The following is a 13,325-nucleotide window of genomic DNA, read 5'->3' on the forward strand; positions in this document are numbered from 1 at the left end:
CACCAGGCTGGGAAGACTGAATCTGCAATAGGTAAGCAGCTTGGTTTGAAGAAATCAACTGTGGGAGCAATTATTAGGAAATGGAAGACATACAAGACAACTGATAATCTCCCTCGATCTGGGGCTCCACGCAAGATCTCACCCCGTGGGGTCAAAATGATCACAAGAACGGTGACCAAAAGTCCAAGAACCACACGGGGGGACCTAGTGAATGACCCGCAGAGAGCTGGGACCAAAGTAACAAAGCCTACCATCAGTAACACACTACGCCGCCAGGGACTCAAATCCTGCAGTGCCAGACGTGTCCCCCTGCTTAAGCCAGTACATGTCCAGGCCCGTCTGAAGTTTGCTAGAGTGCATTTGGATGATCCAGAAGAGGATTGGGAGAATGTCATATGGTCAGATGAAACCAAAATATAACTTTTTGGTAAAAACTCAACTCGTCGTGTTTGGAGGACAAAGAACACCATACCTACTGTGAAGCATGGGGGTGGAAACATCATGCTTTGGGGCTGTTTTTCTGCAAAGGGACCAGGTCGACTGATCCGTGTAAAGGAAAGAATGAATGGGGCCATGTATTGTGAGATTTTGAGTGAAAACCTCCTTCCATCAGCAAGGGCATTGAAGATGAAACGTGGCTGGGTCTTTCAGCATGACAATGATCCCAAACACACCGCCCGGGCAATGAAGGAATGGCTTCGTAAGAAGCATTTCAAGGTCCTGGAGTGGCCTAGCCAGTCTCCAGATCTCAACCCCATAGAAAATCTTTGGAGGGAGTTGAAAGTCCGTGTTGCCCAGCGACAGCCCCAAAACATCACTGCTCTAGAGGAGATCTGCATGGAGGAATGGGCCAAAATACCAGCAACAGTGTGTGAAAACCTTGTGAAGACTTACAGAAAACGTTTGACCTGTGTCATTGCCAACAAAGTGTTTATAACAAAGTATTGAGAAACTTTTGTTATTGACCAAATACTTATTTTCCACCATAATTTGCAAATAAATTCATTAAAAATCCTACAATGTGATTTTCTGGATTTTTTTCCCTCATTTTGTCTGTCATAGTTGACGTGTACCTATGATGAAAATGACAGGCCTCTCTCATCTTTTTAAGTGGGAGAACTTGCACAATTGGTGGCTGACTAAATACTTTTTTTCCCCACTGTATAATTCATTGTATCACAACTCCAGTGGGTCAGACGTTTACATACACTAAGTTGACTGTGCCTTTAAACAGCTTGGAAAATTCCAGAAAATGATGTCATGGCTTTAGAAGCTTCTGATAGGCTAATTGACAACATTTGAGTCAATTGGAGGTGTACCTGTGGAAGTATTTCAAGGCCTACCTTCAAACTCAGTGCCTCTTTGCTTGACATCATGGGAAAATCAAAATAAATCAGCCAAGACCTCAGAAAACAAATTGTAGACCTCCACAAGTCTGGTTCATCCTTGGGAGCAATATCCAAACGCCTGAAGGTACCACGTTCATCTGTACAAACAATAGTACGCAAGTATAAACACCATGGGACCACACAGCCGTCATACCTCTCAGGAAGGAGACGCATTCTGTCTCCTAGAGATGAACGTACTTTGGTGCGAAAAGTGCAAATCAATCCCAGAACAACAGCAAAGGACCTTGTGAAGATGCTGGAGGAAACGGGTACAAAAGTATCTATATCCACAGTAAAACGAGTCCTATATCGACATAACCTGAAAGGCCGCTCAGCAAGGAAGAAGCCACTGCTCCAAAATTGCCATAAAAAAGCCAGACTACGGTTTGCGACTGCACATGGGGACAAATATTGTACTTTTTGGAGAAATGTCCTCTGGTCTGATGAAACTAAAATAGAACTGTTTGGCCATAATGACCATCGTTATGTTCGGAGGAAAAAGAGGGGTGCTTGCAAGCCGAAGAACACCATCCCAACCGTGAAGCACGGGGGTGGCACCATCATGCTGTGGGGGTGCTTTGCTGCAGGAGGGACTGGTGCACTTCCCAAAGTAGATGGCATCATGAGGAAGGAAAATTATGTGGATATATTGAAGCAACATCAAGACAGTCAGGAAGTTAAAGCTTGGTCGCAAATGGGTCTTCCAAATGGACAATGACCCCAAGCATACTTCCAAAGTTGTGGCAAAATGGCTTAAGGACAACAAAGTCAAGGTATTGGAGTGGCCATCACAAAGCCCTGACCTCAATCCTATAGAAAATTGTGGGCAGAACTGAAACAGCGTGTTCGAGCAATGAGGCCTATAAACCTGACTCAGTTACACCAGCTCTGTCAGGAGGAATGAGCCAAATTTCACCCAACTTACTGTGGGAAGCTTGTGGAAGGATACCCGAAACGTTTGACCCAAGTTAAACAATTTAAAGGCAATGCTACCAAATACTAATTGAGTGTATGTAAACTTCTGACCCACTGGGAATGTGATGAAAGAAATAAAATATGAAAGAAATCATTTTCTCTACTATTATTCTGACATTTCACATTCTTAAAGTAAAGTGGCAATCCTAACTGACCTAAAACAGGGAATTTTTACTAGGATTAAATGTCAGGAATTGTGAAAAACTGAGTTTAAATGTATTTTGCTAAGGTGTACAGTGAGGGAAAAAAGTATTTGATCCCCTGCTGATTTTGTACGTTTGCCCACTGACATAATTTTAATGGTAGGTTTATTTGAACAGTGAGTGACAGAATAACAACAAAAAAATCCAACAAAACGCATGTCAAAAATGTTATAAATTGATTTGCATTTTAATGAGGGAAATAAGTATTTGACCCCCTCTCAATCAGAAAGATTTCTGGCTCCCAGTTGTCTTTAATACAGGTAACGAGCTGAGATTAGGAGCACACTCTTAAAGGGAGTGCTCCTAATCTAAGTTTGTTACCTGTATAAAAGACACCTGTCCACAGAAGCAATCAATCATGGCCAAGACCAAAGAGCTCTCCAAGGATGTCAGGGACAAGATTGTGGACCTACACAAGGCTGGAATGGGCTACAAGACCATCACCAAGCAGCTTGGTGAGAAGGTGACAACAGTTGGTGCGATTATTCGCAAATGTAAGAAACACAAAATAACTGTCAATCTCCCTCAGCCTGGGGCTCCATGCAGGATCTCACCTCGTGGAGTTGCATTGATCATGAGAACGGTGAGGAATCAGCCCAGAACTACATGGGAGGATCTTGTCAATGATCTCAAGGCAGCTGGGACCATAGTCACCAAGAAAACAATTGGTAACACACTACGCCGTGAAGGACTGAAATCCTGCGGCGCCCGCAAGGTCCCCCTGCTCAAGAAAGCATCTGAATGATTCAGAGGAGAACTGGGTGAAAGTGTTGTTGTCAGATGAGACCATAATCGAGCTCTTTGGCATCAACTCAACTCGCCGTGTTTGGAGGAGGAGGAATACTGCCTATGACCCCAAGAACACCATCCCACCGTCAAACATGGAGGTTGAAACATTATGCTTTGGGGGTATTTTTCTGCTAAGGGGACAGGACAACTTCACCGCATCAAAGGGACGATGGACGGGGCCATGTACCGTCAAATCTTGGGTGAGAACCTCCTTCCCTCAGCCAGGGCATTGAAAATGGGTCATGGATGGGTATTCCAGCATGACAATCACCCAAAACACACGGCCAAGGCAACAAAGGAGTGGCTCAAGAAGAAGCCAGTCTCCAGACCTTAATCCCATAAAAAATCTGTGGAGGGAGCTGAAGGTTCGAGTTGCCAAACGTCAGCCTTGAAACCTTAATGACTTGGAGAAGATCTGCAAAGAGGAGTGGAACAAAATCCCTCCTGAGATGTGTGCAAACCTGGTGGCCAACTACAAGAAACGTCTGACCTCTGTGATTGCCAACAAGGGTTTTGCCACCAAGTACTAAGTCATGTTTTGCAGAGGGGTCAAATACTTATTTCCCTCATTAAAATGCAAATCAATTTATAACATTTATGACATGCGTTTTTCTGGATTTTTTTGTTGTTATTCTGTCTCTCACTGTTCAAATAAACCTACCATTAAAATTATAGACTGATCATGTCTTTGTCAGTGGGCAAACGTATAAAATCAGCAGGGGATCAAATACTTTTTTGTATGTAAACAACCCGACTTCAACTGTAAATAGTGGAGGCGCACACACACACACAGCCCCTCCACCCTCTCACAGTCTATCCCTCTCTCATGCGTCTCTCTGTCCTTCCAGAAGACTCTGTGGACAGTGACGAGGACGACAACCTGTCCCAGGCCATGCGTCACCGCGCCACCATCCCCTGGCGCTCCTGTGGGGTCTACCTGTCCTCTGCAGGTCTTCTCCTCCTGTCGCTGCTCCTCCTATCACAGCTTTTCAAACACTCCCTCATGGTTGCCATCGACTACTGGCTGGCCCACTGGACCTCCCACGTCATCAATGCCAAGATGGAAGCCACCGGGAGGAACTGCACCGTCGCTCAGGTCAGGTGACAGGGATCAATTTGGTCCTACCAAACCAAATGGCAATTTACTTTTAAAACACTGTGGTTACGCTTTAATCTACAGTACACTATTTACCGTACAGTGTAGTATTCACTTTTAAAGGACCTGGTGAAATGGTAGTTTACATGATAATCCTGCCAACTACAGCATTGATTTTAGATACCAGGTAAATACAGCTGAAATAGGACCATCAAATAATGTTACCAACAAAACAAATATTGATTTAGGTGCAGTACTTCTGACCTAGACGTAATGCAAATAAGCTCTCTGATGGAGCCTCCATACGTGTGTGTTGCCCTTGAGCTACACGTAGTCTCATTTGCATATATCGATTAACAACTGCATGATTGGGGAAACTGTGTCAATACCTAAAAGCAGTTTAGATCTGTTTGGATAAAAGCCTCTGCAGTTAAGAGGAATACCTATGTGAGAATGCTGTTCATTGACTACAGCTCAGCGTTCAGTTCAGCTGCAACTAGATCCTGGACATCCTGATGGACCGATCCCAGGTGGTGAGGGTAGGCAACATCACCTCCACCATGCTGACCATCAACACGGGGGCCCCACAGGAGTGTGTGCTGCCCTCCTGTACTCCCTGTTCACCCACGACTGCATGGCCACGTACGACGTGGTAGGCCTGATCACCGGTGACGATGAGACAGCCTACAGGGAGGAGGTCAGTGACCTGGCAGTGTGGTGCCGGGACAACAACCTCAATGTCAGTAAGACTAAGGAGCTGATCGTGGACTATAGGAAACGGAGGGGCGAGCACGACCCCATCCAAATCGACAGGGCTACAGTGGAGCAGTTCAAGAGCTTGAAGTTACTCAATGTCCAAATCACTAAGGACTTGGTCCACAAGCGCATATTCGTGAAGAAGGCGCGACAGCACCTCTTCCCCCTCAGGAAAAGGTTTGGCATCGGCCCTCAAATCCTCAAACAATTCTACAGTTGCACCATTGAGAGCATCTTGACTGGCTGCATCTCTGCTTGATATGGCAACAGCACCGCCCTCAATCATATGGCGCTACAGAGGGTTGTGCGGGCAGCCAGTACATCACTGGGGCCGAGCTCCCTGCCATCCAGGATTTCTATATCATGCACGGTGTGAAAGGAAGGCCCGGAAAATCATTAATGACTCCAGCCACCCAAGCCATAGGCTGTTCTCTCTGCTTCCGCACGACAAACGGTACCGGTGCATCAAGTCTGACGCCGATAGGCTACTGAACAGTTTATATCCCCAAGCCATAAGTCTGTTAAATAGCTAGCAAGATAGCTAACAAAATGGCTACACGGACTATCTGAGTTGACCCTTGTATAAAGTGCATTCGGAAAGTATTCAGACCCCCTTTTTTGCTCATCAAACTACACACAATACCCCATAATGACAAAACATAAACTATTTTTTTGACATTTTTGCAAATGTATTAAAAATAAAAAACTCAAATATCACATTTACATAAGTATTCAGACCTTTTACTCAGTACTTTGTTGAAGCACCTTTGGCAGCGATTACAGCCTCAAGTCTTCTTGGGAATGGCGCTACAAGCTTGGCACACCTGTATTTGGGGAGTTTCTCCCATTCTTCTCTGCAGATCCTCTCAAGATCTGTCAAGTTGGATGGGGAGCGTTGCTGCACAGCTATTTTCAGGTCTATCCAGAGATGTTCGATCTGGTTCAAGTTTGGGCTCTGGCTGCGCCACTCAAGGACATTCAGAGACCTGTCCCGAAGCCACTCCTTCGTTGTCTTGGCTGTGTGCTTAGGGTCATTGTCCTGTTGGAAGGTGAACCTTTGCCCCAGTCTGAGGTCCTGAGCACTCTGGAGCAGGTTTTCATCTCTGTACTTTGCTCCGTTCATCTTTGCCTCGATCCTAACTAGTCTCCCAGTCCCTGCCCCTGAAAAACATCCCCACAGCATGACGCTGCCCCCATCATGATCCACCATAGGGATGGTGCCAGGTTTCCTCCAGACGTGATGCTTGGCATTCAGGCCAAAGAGTTCATTCTTGGTTTCATCAGACCAGAGAATCTTGTTTCTCATGGTCTGAGAGTCTTTAGGTGCCTTTTGGCAAACTCCAAGCGGGCTGTCATGGAGTGGCTTCCGTCTGGCCACTCTACCATAAAGGCCTGATTGGTGGAGTGCTGCAGAGATGGTTATCCTTCTGGAAGGTTCTCCCATCTCCACATAGGAACTCTAGAGCTCTGTCAGAGTGACCATCGGTTTCTTGATCACGTCCCTGACAAAGGCTCTTCTCCACCGATTGCTCAGTTTGGCCGGGCGGCCAGCTCTAGGAAGAGTCTTGGTGGTTCTAAACTTCTTCCATTTAAGAATGATGGAGGCCACTGTGTTCTTGGGGACCTTCAATGCTGCAGAAATGTTTTGGTAACCTTCCCCAGATCTGTGCCTCGACATAATCCTGTCTCGGAGCTCTACAGACAATTCCTTTGATCTCATGGCTTGGTTTTTGCTCTGACGTGCACTGTGGGACCTTATATAGACAGGTGTGTGCCTTTCCGAATCATGTCCCATCAATGGAATTTACAACAGGTGGACACTTCCGCCGAGGCTGCCCCCCCTCCTGGTTCGGGCAGGCTTCGGCGTTCGTCGTCACCGGAGTACTAGCTACTGCCGATCTCTTTCTCATCACTCCACTTGTCATGTCTTGTCAATCACACACACCTGGTGCTCATTCCCCTAATTAGTATGTGTAAAGAACAGCGCCGGAGAAGATGGCTGCCGTTTTACAGCCCTCTAACCAATTGTACTATTATGTGTGTTTTTCTGCGTTATTTGTCATTTATTTTGTACATAATGTTATTGCCATCATCTCTTATAACCAAAAAGAGCTTCTGGATATCAGGACAGCGATTACTCACCTCGTATTGGACGAAGATTTTTTCTTCAACGAGGCGGCCGCGAAGGATATCATACAGACACCCGACAAGGCCCAAATCCCCGTCATTCGCGTGAGGAAGAGACGGAGATATCGTGGACGGAGATCGGGGTGCCTTGTAAGGATCCGACGGCGAGCGAGTAAACTGCCTCTTCCATCAATCCTATTAGCCAACGTTCAATCTTTTGAAAATAAAGTGGACGACTTAAGATTACGGTTATCCTACCAACGGGACATTAAAAACTGTAATATCTTATGTTTCACCGAGTCGTGGCTGAACGACGACAATGATAACATTCAGCTAGCAGGCTATACGCTACATCGGCAGGACAGAACGGCTGACTCCGGTAAGACAAGGGGTGGCGGTCTGTGTATATTTGTAAACAACAGCTGGTGCACAAAATCAAATACTAAGGAAGTCTCGAGGTTTTGCTCGCCTGAGGTAGAGTATCTTATGATAAGCTGTAGACCACACTATTTACCAAGAGAGTTTTCATCTATATTTTTCATAGCTGTCTATTTACCACCACAAACCAATGCTGGAATTAAGATTGCACTGAATGAGTTGTACAAGGCCATTAATCAACAGGAAAACGCTCATCCAGATGCAGCGCTCCTAGTGGCCGTGGACTTTAATGCAGGGAAACTTAAATCCGTTCTACCTAATTTCTACCAGCATGTTAAATGTGCAACCAGAGGGAAAAAAACTCTAGACCACCTTTACTCCACACACAGAGACGCATACAAAGCTCCCTCGCCCTCCATTTGGCAAATCTGACCATAACTCTATCCTCCTGATTCCTGCTTATAAGCAAAAACTAAAGCAGGAAGCACCAGTGACTCGGTTAATAAAAAAGTGGTCAGATGACGCAGATGCTAAGCTACAGGACTGTTTTGCTAGCACAGACTGGAACATGTTCCGGGATTCTTCAGACAGCATTGAGGAGTACACCACATCAGTCACTGGCTTCATCAATAAGTGCATCGATGATGTCGTCCCCACAGTGACCATACGTACATACCCCAACCAGAAGCCATGGATTACAGGAAACGGGTAGAGCTGCCGCTTTCAAGGAACGGGACTCTAACCCGGACGCTTATAAGAAATCCCGGTATGACCTCCGACGAACCATCAAACAGGCAAAGAGTCAATACAGGTCTAAGATTGAATCGTACTACACTGGCTCTGACGCTCGTCGGATGTGGCAGGGCTTGAAAACTATTACAGACTACAAAGGGAAGCACAGCCGCGAGCTGCCCAGTGACACAAGCCTACCAGACGAGCTAAACCACTTCTATGCTCGCTTCGAGGCAAGCAACACTGAAGCATGCATGAGAGCACCAGCTGTTCCGGATGACTATGTGATCACGCTCTCCGTAGCCGATGTGAGTAAGACTTTTAAGCAGGTCAACATTCACAAGGCCGCAGGGCCAGACGGATTACCAGGACGTGTACTCCGAGCATGTGCTGACCAACTGGCAAGTGTCTTCACTGACATTTTCAACATGTCCCTGACTGAGTCTGTAATACCAACATGTTTCAAGCAGACCACCATAGTCCCCGTGCCCAAGGACTCTAAGATAACCTGCCTAAATGACTTCCGACCCGTAGCACTGACGTCTGTAGCCATGAAGTGCTTTGAAAGGCTGGTCATGGCTCACATCAACAGCATTATCCCAGAAACCCTAGACCCACTCCAATTTGCATACCGCCCCAACAGATCCACAGATGATGCAATCTCTATTGCACTCCACACTGCCCTTTCCCACCTGGACAAGAGGAACACCTACGTGAGAACAACACATCTGCCACACTGATCCTCAACACGGGGGCCCCTCAGGGGTGCGTGCTCAGTCCCCTCCTGTACTCTCTGTTCACCCATGACTGCATGGCCAGGCACGACTCCAACACCATCATTAAGTTTGCTGACGACACAACAGTGGTAGGCCTGATCACCGACAACGATGAGACAGCCTATAGGGAGGAGGTCAGAGATCTGGCCGTGTGGTGCCAGGACAACAACCTCTCCCTCAACGTGACCAAGACAAAGGAGATGATTGTGGACTACAGGAAAAAAAAGAGGACTGAGCACGCCCCCATTCTCATCGACGGGGCTGTAGTGGAACAGGTTGAGAGCTTCAAGTTCCTTGGTGTCCACATCACCAACGAACTATCATGGTCCAAACACACCAAGACAGTCGTGAAGAGGGCACGACAAAGCCTATTCCCCCTCAGGAGACTAAAAAGATTTGGCATGGGTCCTCAGATCCTCAAAAAATTCTACAGCTGCACCATCGAGAGCATCCTGACTGGTTGCATCACCGCCTGGTATGGCAACTGCTTGGCCTCCGACCGCAAGGCACTACAGAGGGTAGTGCGTACGGCCCAGTACATCACTGGGGCAAAGCTTCCCTGCCATCCAGGACCTCTATACCAGGCGGTGTCAGAGGAAGGCCCTCAAAATTGTCAAAGACTCCAGCCACCCTAGTCATAGACTGTTCTCTCTGCTACCGCACGGCAAGCGGTACCGGAGTGCCAAGTCTAGGTCCAAAAGACTTCTCAACAGCTTCTACCCCCAAGCCATAAGACTCCTGAACAGCTAATCATGGCTACCCGGACTATTTGCACTGCCCCCCCACCCCATCCTTTTTACGCTGCTGCTACTCTGTTAAGTATTTATGCATAGTCACTTTAACTCTACCCACATGTACATATTACCTCAACTACCTCAACTAGCCGGTGCCCCCGCACATTGACTCTGCAACGGTACCCCCCTGTATATATAGCCTCCCTACTGTCACTTTATTTTACTTCTGCTCTTTTTTCTCAACACTTTTTTTGTTGTTGTTTTATTTTTACTTTTTTTGTTTAAAATAAATGCACTGTTGGTTAAGGGCTGTAAGTAAGCATTTCACTGTAATGTCTGCACCTGTTGTATTCGGCGCATGTGACCAATACAATTTGATTTGATTTGATTTGGTATAAGTGTTCCCTCTGTTTCCCTTGTCTTTGTGAGTGATTGTTTGTTGTGAGAGCGTGTAGCTCGGTTGAGCTACTATTCACTGTGTTTATGCCAAGGTGGATGTTTCCCTTGTAATAGTTTCGTTTGACGCTTTGGGCGTTTGATTTATGTAAACGGAATAAACTCTGGACTTCGGTAGTTTACCTCCTGCGCCTGACTCCTTCATTCACACCTCGTCACAATAAGGTTGGGAGACATTGCCATAATGAGAATATCAATCATATCTATGTGAGGGTAACATTTATTGGAACCTAGAAACGCTTTTAGGTTATAATTCAAAATCAAAAGGGCTTGATCAGAAGCTCTGAGGTAACCAACTGGGTTTATCGAAATACTGTTTTCACTTTTCATTTGAAAGGACTGCCTTTCTGTTGCCTTGATGTGCACCCACCCACTGCACTTTACACTTATAATCATATTTGGCCACTTAGAAAGCCTTTTTCCAAATGGCATTGCTATTGTAATGTAATTACAGTGATGTAAAATCATTATCATTATTAAGAATTGAGTATGCAAACACAAGCATGCACATACATACGTGCGCGGGTGCACACATGCGTATATATTTACAGGAGAGGGTAAGCTGTGTCATTCACACATTAGGGCCATGGCAGGTGTGTGGGTTATCCTGGTGCTACTAAAGTCTGTCTCTTATTAATAGACTGTGTGTCCTCTGCTTAATGCCAGGGCACATTTCACACAGTAATCCAGAGGGTGCAGGGGACATCAGCTGATAGATAGTTACACACACAGACAAACACACACATACAAATAGACATGTGCACTTTCACAGACATGTGGGGACCCTCAAAACCTTTGTCACGCTATCTTAACACAGCCCCATGCAAACTGCAGCTGTGAGGACTGCCTAGTGTCTACTGCACAGAACAAACCTCAATCTGGCAGCAAATAGACTAACAGTGTGCGTGACAATCACTGCTGCATCTCCCTCTGGGGCTCAAACACAGCTGTTCCCTGTCACACACACACACATGGGTCACTTCCCAATGTCTGATTATCAGAGGTGTTTCTGTGTGTTCATTAGCTTCAGCGTTTTCACCCTCTGCCTTCCACACTCTGGGGAGGACATCAAACATCTCCTCTTCTCACAGAACCCTTAAGTTGTCTTTGACCTTGAATTAGAAGCCTATTCATTCTGTCAGGCCCTTAAAGTGATTGTCTGAGTGGTTAATTCAACTGAAGGAAACGTATAAGTAATTATTTGACTTCTAAGACATATCCCTTTAATTTCCCCAGTCACTTTATTCTCCTTGGCTAGAGGGGGTTTGGCTCTGAATGTTTGATTGTGTTAAATTGGTATATAGATTACCTCAGGGGTTAATTTAGCCTTTATCTTTTCATATCACTGATTAGAGAGGAGGCGGGAGAGGAAGAAGACAAGGCACAGACTTTAGTCAGTTCAGCTTTGGTGACTTTCAATCATGAACGACTAGTTCAGAGCTTCTTCTCTTTTATATAACCTGTAGGGAACACAATGTATGGTCTATACTTGGCATGTAGGTTTCTCACTTAAGGGTGGCACAAATTGTGATATGGTGGAGGAGAATGGGCAGGGTATATGCAAATAAAATACTGTAGTATTTACTATATAAAAAAAAAAAAGTGTAGCGTTTTTACGGACTGTAGTGTTTTTGCAGACATAACTGTAGTATTTACTACAGTGTTTTCCCCCCGGATAATACTGTAGTATTTACTATAGTATTTTACAGTATACTACAACATTCTATAGTAAGTACTACCAACGATCGAGGGATACTACATCATCCCGAGTGGCGCAGTGGTCTAAGGCACTGCATCGCAGTGCTAGCTGTGCCACTAGAGATCCTAGTTCGAGTCCAGGCTCTGTCGCAGCCGGCCGCGACCGGGAGACCCATGGGCGGCGCACAATTGGTCCAGCGTCATCCAAGGTAGGGGAGGGTTTGGCTGGCAGGGATGTGGGTTTGTTACCCACGGGGGGCCAGTATGAAAAAAACACACAAAAAAAACATGTATGCATTCACTAACTGTAAGTCGCTCTGGAGAAGAGCGTCTGCTAAATGACTTAAATGTAATATGAATCATAAAAAATAACAAGTATGAAAAAATGTATGCACTCACTAACTGTAAGTCGCTCTGGATAAGAGCGTCTGCTAAATGACGTAAATGTATATAGTGTTGTATTCTACAGTATACTACAATTTACTATAGAATACTGTAGTAAACTATAGTATATTTTCGTGTGTGAGAGAGAGTGTCCGTGAGAGAAGGGGTGTGATGTTATTTTGGTTTGTGAAGCGTTCTCTAACGACCCCAGAGTGTGATGAAGCTCAAATTGCATATAGATATAGACACACAAACACTCACTTCATAATTTGCTTACACACACATTTATACTGACTCTACACACATGCACATACAATCATCATATACGCTGCTGCTACTCTGTTTATCATATATCCTAATGTCTAGTCACACACACACACACAGCTCTCTAACCAACCCTCTTCTCCCTGTGTACCCCTTGTAGGAATGTGGGTTCAACCACTCGTGGTACCTGTCAGTGTTCAGTGTGCTGTGCTGTCTGGGCATCGTTCTGTGTCTGGTCACCTCTGTGGCCGTAGAGTGGACAGGCCTGAGAGTGGCCAAAGAACTACACCACAACCTGCTCAGCAAGATCATACTGGCCCCTATGAGGTAAAGGTGTGTGTGTGTGTGTGTGTGTGTGCAGGTTTGATGTGTCATGTGCCTTTTATGGTACCTATTACTACTCTAGGGAGGGCAGGTTGTCAGTGTGTGTGTGTGTGACTGTGTATAATGCGTTGGTGTGTGTGTGTGTGTGATGATCGATCATCTTGGGGCGCGAGGTGAGACACTGTAAACACTGTGATCCGCCCCATTACCCAGAGGTCCATCTGCCTGCCACACACTGAAACCAC

At 45.8% G+C, this 13,325-nt stretch overlaps 1 protein-coding gene across 6 annotated transcripts in view; it reads left to right on the plus strand.

Annotated features, from left to right (window-relative positions):
- LOC121532059 (ATP-binding cassette sub-family C member 8-like) overlaps positions 1-13,325 on the plus strand; it is a 168,425-nt gene that overhangs the window by 130,070 nt on the left and 25,030 nt on the right. For 5 of the 6 annotated variants that reach the window (XM_045227177.1, XM_045227180.1, XM_045227179.1 and 2 more), the window contains exons 26-27: positions 4,204-4,451; positions 12,917-13,083. In XM_045227177.1, the coding sequence (XP_045083112.1) occupies positions 4,204-4,451; positions 12,917-13,083 (415 nt within the window). The remainder of the gene's footprint in view (positions 1-4,203; positions 4,452-12,916; positions 13,084-13,325) is intronic. The other variant, XM_045227178.1, reaches the window with a different exon arrangement.

This window comes from Coregonus clupeaformis, chromosome 19 (genome assembly GCF_020615455.1).
Source record: "Coregonus clupeaformis isolate EN_2021a chromosome 19, ASM2061545v1, whole genome shotgun sequence".
In the NCBI taxonomy this organism is placed as follows: domain Eukaryota; kingdom Metazoa; phylum Chordata; class Actinopteri; order Salmoniformes; family Salmonidae; genus Coregonus; species Coregonus clupeaformis.